Below are 25,041 nucleotides of genomic sequence, written 5' to 3'. Positions count from 1 at the left end.
AGAATGACAGAGGCACAAAATTTAATTTACACATCAATACAGAAAAGTGTGTTGAAAACAGTACAAACACAATAAAATATTTTCGTTTATTTCATTGGAAATAAATATAATATTTTATAGATTTTGAAGCATTAATGTTAAAAATAATAAGGTAACAGCCTAACATCAGATTTAGGTTAAATCTACGAGTATTTATTTTAAAGTTTAATTAACGATTTAATGTTTTGAAACACACTTGTTCTGCCATGCGACTTTCATAATAACTTATTTATTTCAGTCAATGGGTTTGTAGCTTTATATAATATAATATATCTATTCTATGCAATATTTGTTCTTTCAAATCACCTATAATTTGAGTTTCTAAAAGATATTTTTTGTAAATGCGTAAGAACCCTTGGTATCAAATTCGTATTTAAATTAGGCAACTGATACCGGGTGTGTAAAAAATCGTTTTAGAAAATAATCAATTAGACTTAACACTTTATGTGTCAACGTCCAGACATTATTGAGAGGACCATTTATCATTCACACCATAATCAAAATATCACGTTGGTACATTTAAAATATGAAGAGAAAAAACTTATTTCATATTCAGAAGCTAATGTTGGGGTGATGTGACGAGTGAAAAAAATATTCCCATCGCAGGTTTCTGAAAAAAGATTTTTTATTGGAAAGAAAAGGTATGTATGAATATTTAACTAAGATTAAAAAAAACGGAGGCGTTTACCTTGCAGCGTTGCAGTAGGTACGGCACAAATACGAAGAAGAAAAAAGTATTTTAGTAGATGTCAGTATCATATTTCTAAAAAAAAAAAATAGATGTCAAGAGAGGTTTTATTAACATTTCTTATAATGTAAATATGGCACCCAATATCTAAAATTCAGAATATTAAAGCAGGACGTTTGAATTTTTTATATCAATTTAGAATTCGAATGAGAGCAGCAAGTTCATAACAACACGAGTCTTGTATAAATGTTTTGTGGATTTACACAGGTTAATGACCCGATCACTAGAAAGGTTTACATAATATTTTTCGATAAACACTTTTTTTGAAAATCTTTTTGGCTAAATACAAATCCTATCATAATCATCATAAAGCCTTACGTATGTTTAGCGATCATGCCTAATATATCTTAAAAAAAAACCTAGTCAAGCCTCTAAGTTGCATGTACCTCAACAGATACTTGCGTACAAATGAACGAGCTTTCGTTCTAACAATAAATCAATTTCAGGACTAAAGTCAAGACCAGAACGCATTAGCACGCCGCTTCAGTCATCACCTACCACCGTTCCATTTACTGTTTATTACTCGTTGACTTTGTAAACTTTGTCTTACTAACTGATGATTTGATAATATTTTTTGGTACTTATTATAAGAAAGTTATTCTATAGGTACCGATTAGTGTTCAATCGCGGATTTCCACTTAATCCAAAATACATCAGTGTCACTATTATAAAGCGTGGTTAATTTGATATATTTGATTAGTTTTATCAAAAAGGTATAATGCACTATTTAAAACAAGTAACATAATCAAGTATTCACAAGTATTTAATCAAGTAACATAATTCAGTTCATCTAAATATTAACGGCCTCCGTGGTCCAGTGATTTGAGCGCTGGGCTCACGATCCAGAGGTCCCGAGTTCAAATCCCGATGGAGACATATCACAAAAATCACTTTGTGATCCCTAGTTTGGTTAGGACATTACGGGCTGATCACCTGATTGGCCGAAAGTAAGATGATCCGTGCTTCGGGAGGCACGTTAAGCCGTTGATCCCAGTACTACTGACTGATGTAAGTAAATAGTAAAAACCCTGACACCAGGGTTGATGAGGTTGCTATTCCACCTCACAACCCACACGATAGAAGAGAGAGAGATCAAAAGGTATCTGTATTAAAATCAAGTAAAATAATTCAGTTCATCTAAATATTTCTTTGCCAATTTAGTAGAGGTACGTATAAGGTTAGGCACTGGCTACGAACGACGCAAAATGTATACCGTTCAGTGTTCTATTCTCGTCTCTTACAACAATAAACTAACGATACAATATAGAGGGAGGCTAATGTGTTAAATGATGTTGCTATGACTAATTGTTGTTCAACTTTGTTCTTTATTAGGATCTCTGTCATATTTAGATATGGATTTAAATAGGTTTATGGTAGTGGTTTATTAAATAATAAAATATAATTTGGCCTTGAGATAATACGTATTTAAATCAGCTTGTAAGTCAGCTTGTCTGTTTTTACGACCCGGGTTTAAGATTGCAAGACTTAATTGGAGCTGTTTCAAGCTAATTATTCGATGGTGACAGAGGTAGAATAATGTTATAGCTTTTGATTTTCTGCAAATACGAGTAAATCTTTAAGAAAGTCTACAAAATCATCTGTCAGACGACGGTAAATTCATAGATGGTGACGTCAGTGTAAATATATGGAAAATAAGCATTCATATTAAGTAGGCACAGTCACATGAAGGGTACAGTAATACGTACACAATATTTTATTTTTCTTTTTTATATAAACTGAGCCTAAAATCGTACCTAAAAATGGAGTAAGTTACAAAGTTTTGGTGCAGAGAATAACACAAGCACACAAGTTTAGAGTAACACTACACCACCGTAAATGTAAAATGGGAGGCCATCAATAGTCATTGTGTTTGTAATGTGGTGTACATTACGTAGCGATTGAATACGATATCAAGACGGCTGCTCGTGTACGCCGATGATGTTGTGTGGATGTGACATTAGATTTCTTTTTAATACCTAATACAACTATTTACTACTTCACCTGAGAAAGATTGGAGCTTGCTCATCACGCTGCGCGTACGGCGACTATGCTTCTGTAAAAGTCGCACTCAAGCTATTTTAATTTATATTTTATATATTTTTTCCCTTTGTCTAACAATATACTTGCTTAAAATAACCAGTTTTGCATAAATAAAATGGACTCTACCTAACAATATTTTATATTTTTCTCTGTATAATAAATATATTTTCAGTTAGTATTTAAAAGTGTAATATAACTAACAACATTATAATATTTTTTATAATACGAGCAAGCTCAAGTAAATAGGAAGAGCCGTTTAAAGATAAGGTATCGCAATCAAGTGTGGATATCTGCAAGTCTAATGAAGCTGCCTTCACTAGTTAAACATGGTCGCAGAATGAAATTAATATCAAGGTGCATGATATTCTAGGGGAAAATTCCAAATTATTACTCTTCCCATAATACTTTTTATAAACCATGGTCTTTTTTAATAACTTGGTATTTGTGAATACTACTAATATAATTGTAAGTACTAAAAAATATTGTACGTAGGGTAGGACTTTTCCCAGCAGTGGTATCAAGTAAGTAGATAAGATAATAAGAGATAATTGTACTACACAGAGTATGATAATCCAGGGACATTAATAGCGCGCTAATATCTATTTATCCAATACTGGAAGACCTCTGTCATTATGCATTTAGGAAGCGTGGAACACAGCCCATCAAACAATTTATACCACTAGTGTATTGAACAATAAGATCGTAAGAAGATAGAATCGAAACAGATCTACTAAACGAACGCAATATACCTTATTTGCTAATATTCTATCAACAAAATTGTACTTAATATATAATTTGAATAGAGAATATCCATAATAAGGAAAACTATAATTTTACTACGACCCAGCTTGCGTCCGCATCGTAGTAAGACCCAATCGTAAAGTTCAGTAACTTCATAAGAGAGGCTCTCCTGGTTTTGAAGTACCACGACTTCAACTTATAATGTAGATAAGTACTAAATAAAATAAGATACTCACTTTTAGTTACATTAATGGCAGTTACAGAATAAATAAATTCATCACAGTCCCGTAACTTTTTATGTTTTGGGTAAGCGCACTGTGTTTTTGGGAAATTGGGAAAAGTAAATCCTTTTGCCGTTTAGAATGATTTTTTTTTTAACAACAAAGTACATTTGATTTTCAATTAATTTTATGATTGACAAATAATTAACTTTGCTTAAAAACCAGAAATCGCATCTACAAAACCTTTTATCATCTCTAAATCCATATGGCTGAATATTGTTGTCTGCTTTTCTATTGTGTTTTTGATGTAGTAGTCATGATAAAAAAGTAATTTTGCACCATTACAAAAATTGGGTCCCTAATTTACCTCACTTTGAAGATTCTAACAATAGGATTAGTACGGTCAACAGGTGTTCCATTATTATTATTACGATACATTAGTTTACGCACTGCAGTAAAAAAACTAAGCTTTCGAAGTTGCTACGAATCAAATCGGTATACGACAATGATTGCTTTACGTCAAAAAATAACACATCTATAATTATTGGGATCTTCAGATGAAAAGTAACCTTGGGTTGTATAGTTAAGGTACAGTTCAGTATGTTTGGTATCATATACATGGGCCGTTTCGTTACGGGCTTATGAAGAGGTCGTTGGTACTCAGGGGAAACTAAAGCACAGGTGTCCAGCGTTCGGCTTGGAAGAGCGAGACAACACCACAAAAGCTTCCTTAACTTGAAAGAGACGCAACCAAAATAAACGTTGAACTTGTGTACTGTTTTTTTTTTCTTTTCGTTCTCCCTCGCCTATGTTCGTGACGGATCTTTTTTATTTTTATTTTGATTTTGTTCCTCTTGCTGAGCATTTTTTTTTGGTTTATTTAGTTGCTTTTAGCTATATTTTAGACTAACTTAACCAATTAAAGTTATTAGGTACTTGTTACTGTCTTTTTTGTTCGTTAATCTGAAACTGGTGCGCTCGCGCAGTATGGTTTGAGCTTCACTTATCTTGTCTGTTTTAAATGTCACATTTATATGTTATCTCTCATGCTTAAAGGTGTAGTTAAACTGCTTGGATTTGTCAAGGATAGTGAAATAAAGGTAATAAAATAAATGTAGATATATTTGTAACAAAGTTGTATCTTCGACGTATAGTTGTATTCATTGTTTTGAGTCAGATAAAATTTACGCTTATTTGCTCTAAGCAACCCCTGTTCATTGTGGTATAAAAATAATCAACGCGGTATTATCTCCTATTATTTGAGGATAGAATAGAATTACGTCACCCTAATGATCCGATAGCGAAAAATCGTATTATATGGAGATTATTTGCTGCGTACTTACTTATATTTATTCTGAGTTTATCTTATACTAGTACATTCTAGACTAAAAAATGTTTATTTTGTCAAAGTAAGGCATCAAATTGAGCGCCAAAAATTACATGCGTGGTTGCCATGTCGCTGTGCAGCTCAAATGTAACAACGCATAGATGTGTAATGCGATTTGTTGTTAGCTTTCTCTTGCGCAAAGGTCACTATCATCTTTAACTACTTTCATGGCACATCCCAATTCAAAACGATCACAATATTAAACTCAAACCCATGCAACTCAAGATAAAGGTACATTATAAGCACGTAGCAATCACATGGCGATCTAGAGACGATATCACTGTCTTTATATTATTTTTGTGTTACTGTACTCGCGTCTTACTGCATTAACAACATTCAAACTTCCCATACATAAAATGTACAGCTCCATTAAGTCAAGCGCATAAGGTTCGGATTAGCTTAAAGTTTGGAGACGTAAGTTATTTTTTAATTATGTAATTGCGTGCTTTTGTTTTTTGCTAACGGTACCTACTGCTGCATGGAAATCACGCTGAGTAGCGCGATGGTTCCAGATTTATTTGAACATGTTTTTTTTTTATTTTGTATTACTTATAAGAAAGTACACGGAAAAGTTATCGAAAGCCAATGTTTAATCGTGAATAATTTGTTTCGCTAAATATTCGTTTTACATTGGTTAGGTAGGTACATAATAATTATTACATTTTTAAAGTAATATTCACAACTTATATGCAGAAAGGCTGACGATATACTCTTAAAATCAGGATAGGACATTTTAATATCGATTAATGTTCGTTAATATTATGCGTTTCACTGACTCTATCGTCATAAATGACATTTAGCAGGCACGATAACTGATTGAATTATTGGTATTATAGCTATCAACATAAATGTGTAAGTAAGAAGAAACCTACGCAGCGGGCGTAGGTGTTCAGTACAGGCACACAGCGCACACTGCGCACCCACACGTGCGCGGGAGTCGCACGCACACAAACACAATGCGTAAAGCCAGTAGTGAGCCAGTTTATACGTAACTGAACGGTAATAATCGTGATATTGTGAGGTAGGGACAGCAAAAAAGACGATAGGAAACCAGCCGATTTTAACGAAAAGCTGGGTAGACGTTTGTTTAAAGGCAACTGCAAAATGATTTAAGATAAAACTGATATATTTATGTTTAAAAATAAAAAAAAATATATTGAAGAGAAAATATTTCCAAGAATTGTTAAAACTTAAATATTATTTTAAAATATGCACTGTGTTTAGTTGTCATAATTTTGGCTAACGATTTAATTTTGTTAAATAAATTAAAAACAGGAATTGATATGTAGGTACTTACTTATTTAAAATCTGAGCTTCTCTTAATGTGCTGTTAGTACAAATCTCAGTCTCCGAGCGAGTGCTCATACTACAACACGTGGTACAAGAAAGAGAAAAAATAATAATATACCCTTAATTTATACCACGATAGTACTTGTATCTCAAAAATAAAATTATTACCTTTTTTTCTTCTTGGTTTTTGGGTTACTGGCCGTAGGTAAGTGATGATGTGCCGATGCGACGTTGTCGATAAGTACAACGTTCGGCAGTAGGCATTTGTTTTGTTTTGTTTGTGTGTTTTGTAATATCACACTTACATATTTTATTTACTGGTCACTTGGCCAATCTTAGGACAACTAAAACTTAATAACGTTGTTGTTTAAAAAGATTAGATTGTAAATGATTCTCGGCTATTGGCAAATGTTACTAAGACCAAAAAATTTCAGCGACAAAAGCACCACAGAAAGACCACAGCAAACAGAAAACTTAAAAAAAGATAAAATCAAAAATGTCATTTTATGACACGCCGGAGACCAGCCAGTCGCTCCTCAACTAAAGAGACATTTTAAACCTGTTACCCCGCAACTGACCCTGCCGGCGTGGTGGACGATTTCCCTCATTTATCGTTTATCGCTATCGACCCACTGGGGTCGATTAATTCTTTCAAATATTCTTCCTCTCAGACGACGCCCTGAGCCGAGGTTCGCGCCCAACTGGGCACCCTCAGGCCTGTCCCAAATTTTGTAATTTGTACCGGACGAGAGCCCTCAGCGCTCCCCATTTGCCCGCCCAAGTAGTTAATGCCATCTGCGGTAAATCTACAATAAGTCAATTCAAAAAATAAACCTGTTTGTTTTTGTAGTAGTAAAACTGCAGTTTGTCGATAATTTCGATAAGTTGACAACTGCAGTACTATCCACAACACAGTAGCCGAAGCAACGCCTACACGATACCAAAGTTCACAAAATCACAACATAGAATCTGGCTTTTTAATTTTATTACCGTCGGTAGAGTCAGACCACAAAACGTAATACCAAGTTATTTGCATCAAACCTTTGTCGACTTTATTCTTACCGAGAAAAATTGGCAATTTGACCAGTACCAAACCATTTAAGCACCCAAAACCACAGCTACCTGAATTGACGTTCCTATACGGGCTGAAAATTTTATGGAGGTTATAGTCTTTTTGAGATTTTTTGTCACAAAACACAAAAAGCAGGCTTTGACCACCAAATTTGATCATAAATTTGACCGCTCGCAATTAAATTCTTTTTGGTTATACGGGTCGAATTTCGCAATATTATGACTGTTTTCAAAATAATAACTACTAATATGAAAATAAGAGACAGAAACTAAGTGTCTGAATAATATAAATTGCATATACTTTACAAGTAGGTCATAAAATAAAAGAAAATCATAAATCAGTAGGAGAGATGTTTATTAAGTACTAATTATCGTCAAAACAATTGTCATAACCTAGTAGCTACTTACCTATAACGACATTAGTAGTAGAAATATTAATTTTTTGGTTGGTAAACTCAAACTAAATCGAAGGAAATCCACACGACAACAAGTTTCAAAGCATCTCTTTCGCATAATAATATATCATCGATAACAATGGTTGTGAACAAATTACCATTTAAAAAGACTGCGTAGTTCAGTAGCTAGATGTTTTTTTTTGTCGTTTGGGTAAAGCTTTGATACAGACGAGCGACAGAAGGAATATTGTTTTAACACTTTTTTCTTTCTTATCTTTGCTTAAGTTTTTGCATAAACACATCGCATTTAATGCATTTTAATAAGGGTTATGTACCTAAAACAATTGCTTGATAATTGTCTATACCTACTGCAAAACTAGGCAGAGTTATATTTATTTTTTCAGTTTGTCTAATTAATGATACATATTTTATCTGAATTGCATACAAACAAAGCTTTTATAGACGCCCGTCTGCAACGGAACATACGTACAAAATGTCCTACTAGAAAACTAATTATTATTCATGGCTGTGTGCAACCACAATAATTAATAAGTTTGAGGTTTGAAGTGAATTTGCATACAATGCCGCGTCTGCACGCGAGTGAGTTCTGAAATAAGCTGGTCGGATATTCAGTTACAATAATTACTTATGTCACTCAGTCACCGCAAAAATGAGTGACTGAGTGACACAACACGATCATTTACATGAAAAATTAAGCAAAGTCAGAAGCATATAGGTAGCTGTAACTCGCTCTTAACTATAATATAATGCTGCTCCTAATTATAAAAATAAAATTTTGAAGAAGTCGTTAGTTACAACCTAGATTACACAGGAATTCGGATATGTACCCACCTACGTAGTATTATTAACCCCAAATTTAACATATCAATAAAAAAAAAACAAATTGGTAGGTACTTAATTGGTAGGTTAATAATTTGGAATTTTGTTACAAAAACAAGGACTTCGCATCATAAATATGTCAAAATATTTCCGACAGATCCGTAACTAAAATTATTAATCTTCAGTGAGAATTATTTTGAATCGGTTATTAAATTTTGACAGCAATGTTGGGGTGAAGACTTGAGATACATTTTGGGCCTTATCTTAAGTATCAAAGGATTATATAATAATTTTAATAGTTTCCCGGACAGCACAACTTATAATGGTAAGAGATAAAAATAAAATGTTTCGTATTAGATTGATGCCAGTTCAGTAGTAGAAATTATTGTTCTCTCAAAGTCATTAAATAAAGCATCAATGTTAGCTGTCTATGGTCAAAGTGATGGTTTGATCGCATTTAATGATGCGTTGTCTATGATTTGGTATATCACAGCAATGGGCCAAACAATTAAGTATAATAATAGGTAATTGCACCAAAACGGTTCAGGATTACGCCTTCGTAATCACTGACATTTTGTTATAGATTTGGACGTTACGTTGTTAAATAATATTTTTCTACATCAATTAACCAACTTAACCAAATTTATTGGCTCCCACTATAGATATAGAAAAAACTAAACCCTTACTGAAATTACAGTAATAAAAATGGTTTGACACAATCGCTATCATAACTTTTCAAATATTTATTTTGTTTTAATTTTGATTTGGCGAGGACAGACTGTTTATATATATATTTTTTAGTTTTACCACTAGTTTTATGTGTATTAATGAATTAATTATTATTAATAATTTTACTTTGACAAGCTGACATAATAATATACCTATTATCATAAAACTGTTATTCCAAAATAATGCACTACCTACCTTGTATTTAAATATAAAAAATAAGGATCATACTCAAATAAACTAGTATGCGTTCAAAGATTTGTGCAGCACCTCTCCGTTCAACGAGTAGCGTGTGCACTACTCTCATCTTTTATACTTATAATTATTGTTAAGGACTTAATCCTATCTTCCAACTGCCACATAACTGTTCCAAGAACCTGTCTTACGGCTACTGTACAAATGATTACTGTGATTCAAAAACGCACGTACAGACTTGACCAGTGGCTACGCCAACTGTACCTGGGCTCCAACAAGTTTCACAAAAGTAATCTCACTAATTTCTATAACTGTTCAGTCATCGTGTGCTTAAAGTAGTTGTGTGTCCTCTGGACTTGAATGGACAATGATATTGTTTATTACAATTCAAAATCTTTCACCTTCTTATCACGACCATCCTGAGAAAATATAAACGTCGTACGATCACGAGTCTTCAATCGATTAATCATGCAGTGATGATAGAATGAATAGTTTTTTGTGTAAAGTCATCGAGTTGTCCTCGTGGAATAATCACTTTAAACTCAGATCGTGGTAATGGTTAATGTGACAAATCATCTATTAAATGATAGTGCCCAGCGATGTGTAAAATCTTGGTCAAAACATGGTGCTTTGTGGGAATTTCTGTTGAATTAGGGTGAGGTATCTAACTTGTCTTGTCTATTACAGTCTTTTTTTGAGCTATTTGAGTTATTCTTAAACTATATAATTTCAATACTATTGTGAGCTAGCAAACGTTGTTTATAAATCCAGAGTAAAATTAAATTCTGGTATAATTTTATGCTTTTGCTGAACTGTGTACCTAATACTTGGTGACACTAAGTAAAACTTTCGAACTGTTATTACCTGCTCTAGACATTTTACGATGAGCTGTTTCTTGAAAAAAAACCTAAAGAAGCATTTTCATGCTCGTCTTTTGAGTTTTGACGAGAGCGATCGCGACCATCGATACTTGATTTATGTCAGTCATAAAACTGACCGTTTTATTACCCCCCAGTGTTTGATGTGCTACTTCTTATACACCTCAGTGTTTACTTTTAAAACAAAGTATTAAATAGTTTATTTAGTTCTCGGGTTTTATTTTATTGATCGTAATCGGTGAAAGTTTCCACTTCGGTGCTGCCGGGATTATAATGAGATTAAATGTGGGAAAAGATGTAGAGTGTGCTTGGCTTTAAACTGGATGTTAAGTCGAACTAAAACGTACTTAGTTGAAAACGTTGACGGGTAGTGGTAGCTCATCACACGCAATAATGAAAACACACTCAAATTACACATCACTAGAACCACTTGCACAAACCCCCACATTATCGTTTCCAACGAACTCGGTTGCCGTCATTAGAGCTGGAATTAGCAAATTAAGGTACCGCAAGATGTCAGGTGATGAAATCAGGCTATTTGAAATGGAGTAAATAGTAATTATCGTTGTAGAAAAGCTTGTAAATGGCCAGATAAAGAATATCTGATAGCAACTAATGATTAAAAGTTGCCCCTTGGCAGTCGTAAGGTAACATAGTTAAACGGGAATCTTTTTCTTGTTGACTATTCTATCTGTTCTCGGTTTTTTGGTAAACACAATTATGTTCTACGAGAAATATATTATAATGATATTTATTTATACGAAAAATCCACTTCAACTTTCGTGCTTGGCTTTAAAATTTTGAAGGCACAAATAAAATTTAAAAAATGGAAAGCGACTTTATAATCTGTCAAATCTGCAAACCCAGAAGCTTCCAAATCAGGATAACGGAGGACAGGTATTATATATTCAACATGATCTTACAAAGCAGACCAAAAATCTACAAATGTTATCTTTCATTATCACAACGAATTAAACCAGTCGGGCTTTCGGGACAAAATAATGTAAAATAAGGTTAGCATTCAACAACAGTACATAAACCAGCTGCCTAGAACTAGACCCACACACAACAAATACTGCCATATTTAGATCTCGCTTTGTGCGAATTAGTAAACGTATACTTTATGAGACCACTATCATGACCGCTGTTACAAGTAAGTATTCGTTTACGCAATCGGTCGCTTGAAAATTTGAAAATACTTCTTTGCTTCTCTGACTAAGCAGACCAAAGGGCTTTTACGACCGTATCATCAATTTTACTTCAACGCTGATAGAAAAAGGTAAGAATAATAAAAAAATACAAAAGGACAGTACATAGGCGTAAGCTAGAGACACCTGTGTTACGCATCCAGTATAGGAAGAAAAAAACCTCGCGTATCAGTGTGCATTGGGACAGAAAAAGAGGATTTGCCTGATATTATGCAAGCAATACCTTATGCTTACTCGAGCACATATCCTATTTTGTGCACTATTAACAACATTTAACATTTGTGTTAAAATTACTTTGTGTGTGTGTTTTAGGTGTTATATTAAAACCTATTTAAGCCAGTGTATTTTGTGCTGTTTATTTATTTATAATTTATAAATCGTCATCGTAATCGACAAGTTATAAAATATTTATAAACTACATTTTGTTAAATCCATAACTGGGTTCTTATATGGCTGTTCAAGCGTATCTATACAATGCCCAATGTTGCACATTAAAAAGAAAAAGCGATATATTCCGTCTCGTTCCGTCGGCGGCCGGTTGCCGCACGTGTGTCGTGAAAACGGGTTTCGATCGCGGACAGCACCAAGATTTTATTAATTTGTGTTTCTTATACATTTTGTATTTCACCTTCTCAAGATTCCTGGTGCCCTGGTACCAGTCCATCGATTATGCTGATAACAAATTGCTTTTCTTTGTTCAGTCTTTTCAAATGCTACTTGGTAATTTTGTTTTTGTACGTATTTGTCTTGAATATTTGGATTTTGAATACGTTGGCCGTTCCTCTTTTATTTGCCGAGGTTTGTTATTTTTGTCTTGATTTGATCCTTGGCAACTTTATAAGGATGTCTCATAACATCCGTATCAATTTAAGTTATAAATAACTAAAATTAATTTATGCAATTCTTACTGTTAATAATACACTCAAAGTTCACTTACTCGTGATTATATCGTTTCGTTCCAATAAAGACGTCGACTTGTTATTCATTCACATTCAAGATTGTATTGAACACAATGGTCACGGAAAAAGTCAATATCTACAAATTGTCAGCTTATTGTTAAGAAGATTGGATTCTGCTACTATGCGGCTTTTGTGCGCATAACTTTGTGGTTACTCATACAGTAAGTAAGTGTACCATTCAACCCAACTCTAGCCTTTACGAGAAAATTAGGTTCTTATTCAATTATTTCCTGTTTATGTTTGAATAATGGCTCTGATTATTAATTTTATTTTAAGTAATAGCCGTCATATTCTTATCCGACAAAAAGTAAAGGGACGTATGACTAACAACTGTTAATTTTAAAATAAATCAGTGAATAAATGAAATAACCTGTGCGAACAAAATAGGCATCTCGTTGATATGCAACCTGTGTGAGGTGGTTTTTTTAATTTCTGCATAAATTTGACGTGTGTTCCATAAATTTTATGCCTGTCGATTACCCGTCTTTTCCTTTTCGATAAGGAAATGACAGATATAACTTAAAATAAACTTAAAAGGTGTGTACTGGAATCAACACCAATAAGCAGCTAATATAATATAAAAAATATGTATTTTGAAAGCGTAAATAAAAACCTAAACTAGTACAGTATTCAGTTTTGGTAATTAGTTTTGCGCGGCAAACTTACCTACGTCGGTTCCGGACATAATCTCAAGTTTTATCAAGAGAATCCGAGATTCCATACTATAATTTTGCCAATGGATAAAATCCGATATGTACACGACACTCATAAACATTGCACTTTCTTTCAAGTTGCACAATACTTTAATCGCTAAAAATAAAAAGTAGAGCCTTGAACCCAACTTTTACTGTGTCATCAACCCACGTAGAATAAGCTACATGCACAAACGCAACGTAGGCGAAATGGCTGCTAATAAAGATTTTGATTTATTGCTCAAGATTAAATTTAAATGAAACTTTAATTAAATGATAAAATCAACTTATAGCAGATGTAGCTTGGATCTGGAAGTTAACAATAATCTTCACATGGTATTTCATTGTGAATTTTATCAGCAACCTTACCTACCTCCAATTCACCTCGTTATCGATTAGGTTGACATACATCTATTTGTTTCAGATCGACCATATTCCGAATCCGACGTGGAGCGACCACCGCCGCAAACAACTCCGCAATGCCGACGTTCAGCATCTTCGCCTCCGCTCACCCTGACCCTCGACTCCGACCTCGACGACGACGTCTTCATAAGCCCGAGGACCGACAACGGGAACGACCCATTTTCCACTAGGAATCTGGAGATATTCGGCGTAGGAAGCCCTAGGACTCCAGCTGGCGTGCTATTGAGTCCGAGGCGAGAGAGGACGTTTACATTCTCTGTGACCAGCGAGAAGCACTGGCGCGACAAGGGTGGAACGGGCGCTGCCGACGCCACTGATGCAGCTAGCGACGAAAATGATGCTGACGTGGTAAGTAAAGTATTCTTTGAAGATATAAAATCTTTTTGATATCAAATCTATGCTAAATATTCAAATCAATATTGTGAAAATGACTTATTGACCGAAAATTGATTTTATGCTATCAACTCCAAGTACGCATCATCTATATTTGTAGCATAAACTCCAATAATACCGTCTACTAGAAAACGTCTGGAAATCAACCACTAACCGCTCGTAAGCTCCGTCGTTTATCATCATAACAAGTCTAGTTAATTTCGCAAATTATCTGCGGTCGAAGACAAATTGCGCAATAGGTACGTATAATATACAATGCAACGTAAACAGTACATCGTTTAAAAATCAAGTGTGTATTTCTAAAAATCGCACGTGCGCATGGACCTTTGTCTAACCACAGCATGATTCATAGCGGAACGGCTGAGTCGATGAACCATGCATGACAAAATACTCATACCTACTTATACCTACTCATCTTGCACATACTTACTACGTGTTTACGGAAATCCAGTTTATTTATACGCCCCACAGACTGATATTTGCAGCCACATTGAGTTATTATTTTCGATCTACTTGCATAACAGCGCGCGCCATCTGTCGTGTCGTATTAGTAATTATGGCGTTGTTGTCTTTGTGATCATTTAAAGCATAATTTTATTATTAATTTATTAATTACCTACATATCATTTCATTATCAAGTTCAATTATTACAGTTTGAACTATAAGATTTCTCTCTAAATTCCAATGATTTACGTATATATATTTTTTAATTAAAATAAATTGTTTTCTACAACACAATTACAAATATCTACGTACATATTACTAAATAAAACGAAATCTGACACCTAGTAGTAGTATGTTATCCAATAATCAATACTAGGTTTTGTTACATTGTACAATTACATCGTTAATGCTATAATAAAATAAAAAGTGCTGACTGAAACGAAATTAAATCTTTCCAATAGATACTGTTTTACGTTCAAATAAAATTTGGTATGAGTGTTGTTGCGCAGTCGAAGATAAGGAACGATGGAGCGGGCTTTTTACAACCTGCAATTTTGGCATTCGAAACATAAAACTTACATTTTAACTTCCCTTTTTTGAGGATTGAACCGAATTATGTCTGTTGTGTACGTATACTAAATACGATTGATATTTGCAATTCATCTAAGAAAGCAATATTGCTATTTGAATTTTTTTTGTTGTATTGCGTACTTACTTTTACGTGCGCAAATATCAAATTGCAATATTGCTTTCTTAAATAAATTGCTTCGATGTGGCTATTTTAAACCCCCAGATCAGAATAAATACTTAAGAAAGCAAAACTTATATAAGAAGACATTCCTTACATTCCAGTACCGTGTCCCTGCGATTAAATTTATTCAATTTATCATTCACCAATCAGTTCTAATGAGAAATTCGCTCACAGATGCGTACATCTTGGAACTCTGCCACGCTCCCAAGTTATTTCTGTCAGTTTTCCAACAGGGACAAAAATTATTTTAGCTGTATGTAAGTAGGTGTATACTTATCGAGCTAGTTAAATAGGATTACTTGTTAAAAAGAATTGAAAAAGGATTAACGCGAAGACCAACTTGACAAATACAATTTCATAGTGCATTAAATTTTATATTGTTTAAACATTATTCTTGTGAGGCTTGTTTTCCTCTTTTTAGTGTGCAGTCGGGATTTTGTGTTATAATACTTGTTTTTTATTTATAACTTTTTGGTTATAAATACCAGCCTACCATCTGGTGTCGATTAGCAATCAATGAGTGAGTGAGAAGAAGGTATAAACAGAGCAGAGCAAACGTATATTGACAACTGACAGCAATTTTTCGATTCTTGTCAACAGATGGCGTTACTGAATTATTTATCCGATTCAGATTGAGATTTGCTTATTTCATATTTAGTTGACACATTTTAAGTACAAAATTATACAAAAAGGTAACATAATTATGATCGCCAGTTTTAAAATACCAAAGACATCAGAAGAACCAAATAAAAAACAAAAGAAGTCAGATTAAAATAATAATAAAATAGTCAGAGAGAAATTTTAATAGTCATAGTTAATAAAATAGTCAGTCGATAATTGTAAACAGATACAATAACGAATATCCCGTAAGACTTTCGGAATAATGTATTCTATGACGCTCGCGCTCCCGTGATTAAGGCGACTCTAACAATACCTCATACATCAAACCCATCAAGAAACAGACAAACATACTTACTCTTCTCTTTTGGCAGTCGGGTAAAAAGTAAGTTGTTAAAAATATTGAATGTACATTTTTAATTTTTTTTCTTGGCAGGTACTACTTACTTACTTTTCCAAGAATAAAATTATTTTGTATTGACCTAATGAAAATGATGATTATTTAACATTGGTACTAGGAAGTTGTCTATCCAAAAACATTCTGAATATAATTTATTTGTTTTTCTCACTTGTCATTTTGACACAAATAGGTCGCCGGCGCACGACGTATTATTAACGTCGATTGTGTTTTGTTTCTGGATTTAGAAGTTTATAATAACAACTTCTACGCATTTAACACTTTATTGTACTTGTATTTACGACTGTAGCTTGATTCAATGACATTGATCCATTCGTTACATTTTCTAATAAACAGAAGGTGTAGGTATTAAATTATATTTGTTTCAAAAGCCTACTCCATACAAGTCTGTCTCTTCCCCAGTTTTCAACATCGACTTTCGCTCTCTTTGCTTTACGCTTGGCGTAAAATAAACTTATTTTAGTATTTAGTATGAAATTAATTGCCCCACAAAACTGAGGGGCCGACGAAAGCTGGATTTACGCCTTATTGGATGAATTTGATGGAAGTGCTTAGGATTTCAGGCAATGACTCATTGTGATGTTATGTACAATAAACTTTGTAATTTATTAGGGTCGGTACAATGAATTGGTTTTGATTCTGTTTCCTTGAAGTACCGGCAGTAGCAGCGATAGTATTCATTATGGGTAAGTATGTTATAAATCTACAAGACATTGATATTAACAATATTGGTTAGTAATATATTACTTTATATCTTACAGTAATATATTAATTAATAATTCTAAAGTTCCCAAGTAATTCTCAAGTATTGCCAAAACATTGTCCAATATTTATGAAGCAAAATTTTACATGGTCTTGTAAAAATTACGGTTCTGGTGTTCATTTAGCTACAAGAAAGCTTTTTTGTTACGTGACTTGTTGTAGATTTCCCGTAAATTAATGGCATTAACGACTGTGTCGGAACAAGAAAGCCATAATACGTAAAGGGTAACTAAATATGAATTAGTCTCGACGTCTGGTGACAAGATTTTTTTTTTATATTATTACGATTTTGATAAAAACTATGCCACTGCAAGTTACATAGACAATACACTATCGGTATCCAATATACCACGCTACCTCTGTAGTATGACCTTGTTGCAACGGTATTATACATACAACACACACCATATACGTAGATAAGTCTGTTTATTTGGCAGTAAACCGAGAGCCGTCCGTCGGACTGCCAACTGTAATAACATCATTACTACTCGACTGAAGATTTTAATACCCAGTAAAAACCGACGAGAACTGTGTCCTTTGACTTATATCTGTTACTGTGTAGATAGATTCTGTCACATTGGCTGGTAACAAGAACTTAAGGGTTTGTTCGTTGTCGACTTCTGACGAAAAGAGTAGATACAATGTATTTAGAAGTTGCTTCAACTGTCCAACTAAGTCACAAAGTCTCAACCAACTTTTATATCATGGTTAGACAAATAAAATAAAAGTAATCGTTGGTTGTTTCATAAATAGTAAATTACACCCAGTTAAATGATATGATTATTGCACTAAATTCAATTTTTAATAGGGACTACAAGTCGTGTTCTGTTCTAACTAGTTAAAAACAGGTCTGATTTTGTGGATCTTTATTTTATATAAAGTAAGTAGGTATTTAAACAAGTAAATAAACCGCCATAGATCAAGATCATTCGCAGTCACTTTCATTGAATTGACCGCCGAATGTCCATAGCTAAACAAAAGGGCTACAAGCCAATCCTGTGCGTTCTAACTTTACAACGTAAACACCCATAATATTGTATCACATGCGCTCTATTCTCGTCCATACTGATTCACAGTGGGAGAGCCATACAAACATACATGCACGCATAAAATCGCGGAGTAACACGCAATAACCATTTGAGTCCTTGTCTAATTAAAGAGATAAGCTGGAGCGCATCCAAAGCATAGTGAATGGAAAAGTTGTTAAATATGACAAAGTTGTATAAGGTAACAGATGTAAACTGTGGGCATGGAATTGAATTTATCTACATGCACCTTATGAGCAATATGAGTTTTACTGCGTGTGTAATCTGATCACTCGATTAGTGAGTGAAACTTACTAGAGATGCTTAGACACTTCTCTTTACAAGACCTGATTGTATTAATACAAAGTTACGTTTAGGGACTACAGGATCTTTCAAGAGCAAAAAGTATATATAAATGTAATGATTACAAATTCACCGTCGTTTTTTGGGGATGTTCCATTATAAACACCATCGCATAATAAATATTAATACACAGTAAACACTCTCAAATATTAAATGTGCAGAAAATTACAAGAGGTGCCCGCTTTCCCGTAATCTTTTATGTTTTGTCATCCGTCAAAATGTATTTTCGCATTTTCAAGGATCACTGGAGTGGGTTTCGTCGGGTGAGGCTTTTTGTGAACAGTGTCCGGGGCTCCCGAAAAAAGAAACTAGAAAAAAAGACCGTACCGTTTTTTCTTTATTTTCCCTCGATCCGTCTTATTCGCTTCGTCGCTATTAATATTCATAAGTAAATTGCTGGGATGATCTGATGGGGATCCGTTTTGTTGTTAGATTTTAGCGACTTTATTCCAGTATTATTGTCGTTTTGAATGATGTCTTGTAATTTCTTATAGTAGATAGATGTTGTTCGTATCATTTTAATATTCGTATTTATGAAAGATATATTAGTGCAAGTACATGAAGGCAGGCAGGTAGATTAGACATAAAATAATGGAAACATTTTTAACATTTTAGGAATACTTACCTATTTAGTATTAAAATGTATCTTTTATTTCATTTTTGAAAGGAATATGAAATACTTATAGCGATATGCATTCAATCATCCGTATGAATGCTATCAGTAGAATCACGAAACAAACCAGCAAATATTTTCCACGAACACACCTGACTCATTTAAATATTCTTTCTAACAACCCCTCATATCGCTATACTGAAATGGGGTGCACTCGACTCCAAGATAAGGGATTAAAAAGAAAATGCCATCCCATTGTGGAGACGCCCACTTGTGCGCGACGGAGCAATCATCTGAGACGCTCGCGACGAAAAAACGATATGAAACACAGTAGAAAAAAACATTATAAAAGAAAAAGTAAAACATGTTAAAGAAGGGAGGTTTTGCAAGAGGAAGAAAGTGAGTCCGTAATGGAGATCGCGAATCTCGAAACGTAATGCGAGGGTTCGTTACATGATGAGGTCGGTTCAGTTGCACGGAAAAAGAATTTGAAAATATTAATTATATTAGTTACCTCTTACTTTCGAAGAAAATGATGTATGCATTTAATACACAGCTAAGTAAGACTAAAACAAAGAAAGCTTTAAGTATTTTTAAAAACTCTGTTGTTTGTAAGGAAGTAAATAAAACATTCTAAAACCTGATGCTAGCTAAGGAAGTCTTAAAAAAAAGTAAATATCAGCACAAAGCACTCAGTGGACGCGATGCTAAGCCATGAAGTGCTTGAGGAAGCTGAGCCAGACGTTTTCGTCGGAAAGCCTCGGAAAACGGATCGAAAATAGAGTAGAAAAAATCGAGACATCTCTAGAAGCGACGAGTCTCAAGCCTCGAAGTGAACCTTGATGTTTAGAGGACTCCTTGCTACACCAACGCGTAACATGACGATGGTTTGCAAAGAATGTATAATTATAAAAAATATAGTTATCCTCTTCATCAGAATGAATATCTTACTAGTTGAAAATAAAAACGCGTTCTTTAGGTATGGTTACAAAACATATAACATGGCCCTGGCAAAAGTTTTTAAAGAGTTGGATAATGATTATAATTAATGAATTTAAGTTGGTGTATTTTGCGATAATAAAAACTAAGGCATCGTTCTTTTAAATGATTTATGCACAACAGGATTCTTCCGAATTGTACGCGCTGTCTGAAATTCCAGTTTGGTAGGTATGTTTTATTAATAATCAATATATGACGCATCTAAATTTTGATAGCTCAAAATTTCTGACAACTCGTAGAAGTTGGCGCGGAGCGAATCTGCGCTATCCTTAGCTCGAAACAAAAAAAAATAGATTTTCATGTTCTATGCAAGTCTTACAGAATACTTAGACTTACAGAATACTTTTGGTCGTCACAGAAGATCCGACGCAACGGTGTAATGTGACGCCGAACCTTTGTTTCTCACCACTCACCATGCCGTATCATTAACTCGGAGTGGATGAGAGTTTTTTCCCACTTTTTAACGTTAATTCTTTTTTTTATTTATGGAAAAGTGCCGAGTGGTGTCACTGATCTTTGACTTTTGAGAGAATATCGTCGCGGGTGAATATTGCTTACGGCATAGCTATGGTATTAATTAGTGAAAAATTTCGTCTCCCGTCTCAAAAAATAGCCTTTCGAAAAAAGATGTTTAATTTTTTTTGACGGCGTGATATTAACCCTAAGCTGTAATAATAACACTTTACATGATTCTCATCACGCAGTGTAAACAGAGAAAAAAATAACTAAAACAGGTGTATTCACGCTTATCGACCAAAAATGATAATTAAGAGAAAAGGTAACTAAAGTAGTAATGTGGTTTATTTCAGTGTTTAATTTCTAGTAAAATAACAAAGTGAGTGAGTCATTAATTCATTATACAAAATTTCGATCGGCATAACCCTTTCAACACCTGTTGCCATGAAGCGAGTCATGGGAATAAACATACATAAAGAGAACGTAAGCGATCTGGTGTATTACTCTCGAGAGCATTGTTTTCAACCAACAAACTGTAATTTTTTACGTTGCCTAGTTGGAAATAGATTCCTGTTTGAAAGGAATCTCACTTGACAGAGTATTTATCTAACATTGAAAGCCCAAATCATCCTAAAGATGCACACAACATACCATAAAACATACATACCGTAAAGGCCATAATATAGATGATCTAATATATACGCATGACATTAATAGCATCGAAATCGTCTCCAAAAATTCGTACACGTATTATTTATTATGAAGGTAATAATATTGTAGAAGACAGACGACTAATATGAGGACAAAAGCAAAAGCCCTGGTAATAATAAATCGTGACATTCTTTACCGGTATCGTAATGAAATCGGGCGGGTGAAAAGAAAATTTAAATATACCCCTCTCTCTTTATTTCAAATATATTTTCAATATAAGTACTTAATAATAATGTACAAGATTATGTTTACATGTGCAATGGTTTGTGAGTTAGAATTAATTAATTAGGTAACTAATAGTGATCGGCAAATGTAACATAATACAAATTCATTTAAAAATATTGGTATCTCCATTAAGTACACCATTATTTTGTACTTTACATATCTGCTTACTCCTTCAAGAATACAGGCGTGAAGTTATGTTTTGTTATGTGTTGTTATATTCTCATTTTTTCCTTTTTTCCAAAAACTGGTATCATGATCAGTAATAAACAAACAAACATACTTTAATTGCTTATTTGTGAAACTTAAAGGTAACAAAACTTTCTTACCTATTTAAACACTTATAGACGAGCGGGGTCTCCTGGTACAGGCATATATTGCTTAAAAGGAGGCTCCAGTAACTAGTTTAAGAAACACATGTAAAAAAAGAAAATGAATACTTTTTGTTTCTTTTTTATTATTTTTTAATAATAATACGAATAATTTTTGTAAGTTAAATCTTTCCACATTGACTTGATGCTGTTTGTCCCGCTGTTTATTTCCAGAATTTAAATATAAAATAACAATCAGATTTCAAATATGAGTGAGATGTCATAATTTGGAAATCTTAAAAAGAATAAAGATAAAAAGGCGGCAGTCATTGAGATTTCCCCTGAGCATTTGATGTTTTTATTACGTAGACGCCTTTTCCATCAGATAAGTAAGTGATGTAGCTTAGGGAGATGGGCTGTGTAATATATGATTTTAAATTATTCTAATATAGTTAATTATAATATTACGATTCAATATCAGTATTATTAGTATTTATTATCCCTAGTTGTAAAGTTAGAATGGATTATATACTGTAATCAAATTATAAATGAATGGTTCTACGAGTACATTTTCATTAGTTTCCGCTCATGATTCGCGATATTTTATCACCTTTGATCATACTCGTAAAGTCATATATATCTACGAAATTTCTTCAGGATAATATAAGCTCTTTTTTTTCAATTTTATGCAAGACCAAGTAAAGAACGGAATAACTTTTATCTTTATTTTGTGTACTAAATTCCATGAAACATATTTGAATCAATTTCGTATGTACGTCTCTGTTTCTCTTCACATCAATATTGCAAACCTTATAAAAATTTAAAAGATCAGCCGTACTGCGTAAAATGTTTTCATAACAAATGTGTTAGGCATAAAAAGAGAGTTATTATTAACAATAAATTGCACACGGCACCCTAAGTATGTTGTGTGCGAATCAGCACATTTGATTCTCTTTCCACATTTCCTTTTATATGACAGTTACAAAAAGAGAACAGTAAAAACAGAACAGCAGAATAATTCTGCACTCTTATATTTTTCAGTTTAAATTAAAGGGTATTAACGAAAAATATTTTAATAATTATCTTTAACATAATTATTCTGAAAACTATACACTGCAAACTTAATATGCCGATAGTTTATTCGATAAAAAAATTGATATAAAGTGTTTGTTTTTTTGAGCTTATTTGCCTGTTAAATGCCAGCTATCTATTTACTTAATCCCTTGCTAATTTACCAAAACATATTGTCACGACTCTTAAATTTGGCATACTTAAAAAATTGTGAGGTAAATAAATTAGTAAGTTTATCACTCAAAAAGTTTAAGAAAGAAAAATAAACCATCAGATTTATACACAAGTTATAGATACAATAATCCAAGAAAAATAAATTGTATATCTCGTTCGCTGCACCCCATTATTGTAATCTCGGTAATAAAAGCGATATTAAATTTAAGAACATTTACTTTTTATAACGGAAGATGGAAAATGCGAATATATCATATCAGTTGTTAAAGTAAAACGATGGATTTAGACGGCCGAGACACGTGTGCGCACGACGGAAAAACATGGATGAGTTCTAGTTGGCAAACTGTGAAATGTAAGTACTTAGGTAACTTGTTCAGGTATTAATTATAGGTTCTTTGATACTCCTAAGTACCTGTGTACTAAGATGTGTTACAGAATCAGTCGGTTTATATTTTTCCAGAGTAGAATATTCCTTATCTGTAACTATACTGCTGTACGATCTTATTAAACTAGTCAATCGCGTTTTACAGTGATCGTGTTTATCTATTAAATACATTAAAAATATTTACAACTTTACGTTTAATTTAGCGATTAAAATACAAAGTAACTTTATTCTCTACACATTCGCAGTATTCCGTACACCAAACAGCCTATTTATTATTATTCTCTACGAATGTTAGCTGTTTTATGTTTAGGTCTTTTTATTCGCTATTGCTGCTTTACTGTTCCAACATAAAAGAGGGAATAAAAGATTTGTTATAAAAATTAAACTCTTAAGAAAACCCCCTTTATCGGCCGGTTGTAACTGAACAAGAACGTTATAATTTTTATTATTGTTCTAAAGTTACTCCTATACCTATGGGAAGAGCTATATTTTATCATTTGAATTTTAAAAAGTGCGAAATAAAAGAACGCGTAAAATTCCTCAAAAACTTTTTATAGCAGCAATGAGGGGGCAGGAAATTAATTGGATAATTTCAACGACTTTCGCGATTTGATTATCAGGGCTAAAACGACAAAGCTACAGCAAAGTATTAAAACTCAATAAATGTGTTGCCACACCGGAACCAATTGAGAATTAAAGTATTTAAAGAGTGTCATAAACATTCAAGATTTTAATGAGATGAAGAATTCAATAAAAATTAAAGTCATACGGTTTAACTGTCAATAAACTCGATTTAACGAGTTGAGAAGAAATTATAGGAACCAAAGTAAAATGTCATATAGTTCGGACAATGTGAGAGAATTACGCTTAAATAAGTTCGGAGTTCAGATTTTATTTTTTGGTTTTATGTCAGCGTCGCGTGCGCATATGTTAATGACATAACACCATTTTATGAGGAATATGGGCTGTAACCTTTTTTACGATCGCCTGGAGCTGAAGTGATAAAGGGTGCTTCGGCAATTATCGGCTAATTGCACGTTTAAATATCTTTAGTATTTATCACTTGTACCTTATACCCCGACAACGGGTAATAGGGTTTTAAACTATAAGAAATGAAACGCCTAAAGTTTATGGCTCTTGTAAGGAATATTATTATCTACATGCCCGATGGCACTTGCGCATTGTTACGTTTTAGTGTTTTTCAATTAAATATCATTCACATTCTCTTTCCTACTATTTTATTATACATAAATTATCAGTAACATGTGCAACCTACATACGTATACTACATAAATGGTAGACCATAATATTATGCCAAATCAGACTATACTGTGTAACTTACTGTTGACTGAAATTAAAATCCAGGCACTTATACAGGGTGTTAGTGACATCGTAACGAATACTGAGGGGGATGATTCAGAATTTAGCGATTCTATACATTTCCGATGGAAAATTCCATTTGATATTAACTT

The 25,041-nt window shown here is 33.4% G+C and overlaps 1 protein-coding gene and 1 long non-coding RNA gene across 2 annotated transcripts in view; both read left to right on the top strand.

Annotated features, from left to right (window-relative positions):
* The window catches only part of LOC126380602 (uncharacterized), a 105,787-nt gene that overhangs the window by 69,133 nt on the left and 11,613 nt on the right, over positions 1 to 25,041 (top strand). The gene's annotated exons all lie outside the window — the stretch shown is intronic.
* LOC126380588 (uncharacterized) overlaps positions 1 to 25,041 on the top strand; it is a 74,637-nt gene that overhangs the window by 39,807 nt on the left and 9,789 nt on the right. The window contains exon 2 of the mRNA XM_050030115.1: positions 13,855 to 14,201. Within this exon, the coding sequence (XP_049886072.1) occupies positions 13,855 to 14,201 (347 nt within the window). The remainder of the gene's footprint in view (positions 1 to 13,854; positions 14,202 to 25,041) is intronic.

This window comes from Pectinophora gossypiella, chromosome Z (genome assembly GCF_024362695.1).
Source record: "Pectinophora gossypiella chromosome Z, ilPecGoss1.1, whole genome shotgun sequence".
Taxonomy (NCBI): domain Eukaryota; kingdom Metazoa; phylum Arthropoda; class Insecta; order Lepidoptera; family Gelechiidae; genus Pectinophora; species Pectinophora gossypiella.
The sequence above is the reverse complement of the archived record's forward strand: the minus strand, read 5'-3'. Positions and strand labels throughout refer to the sequence as shown.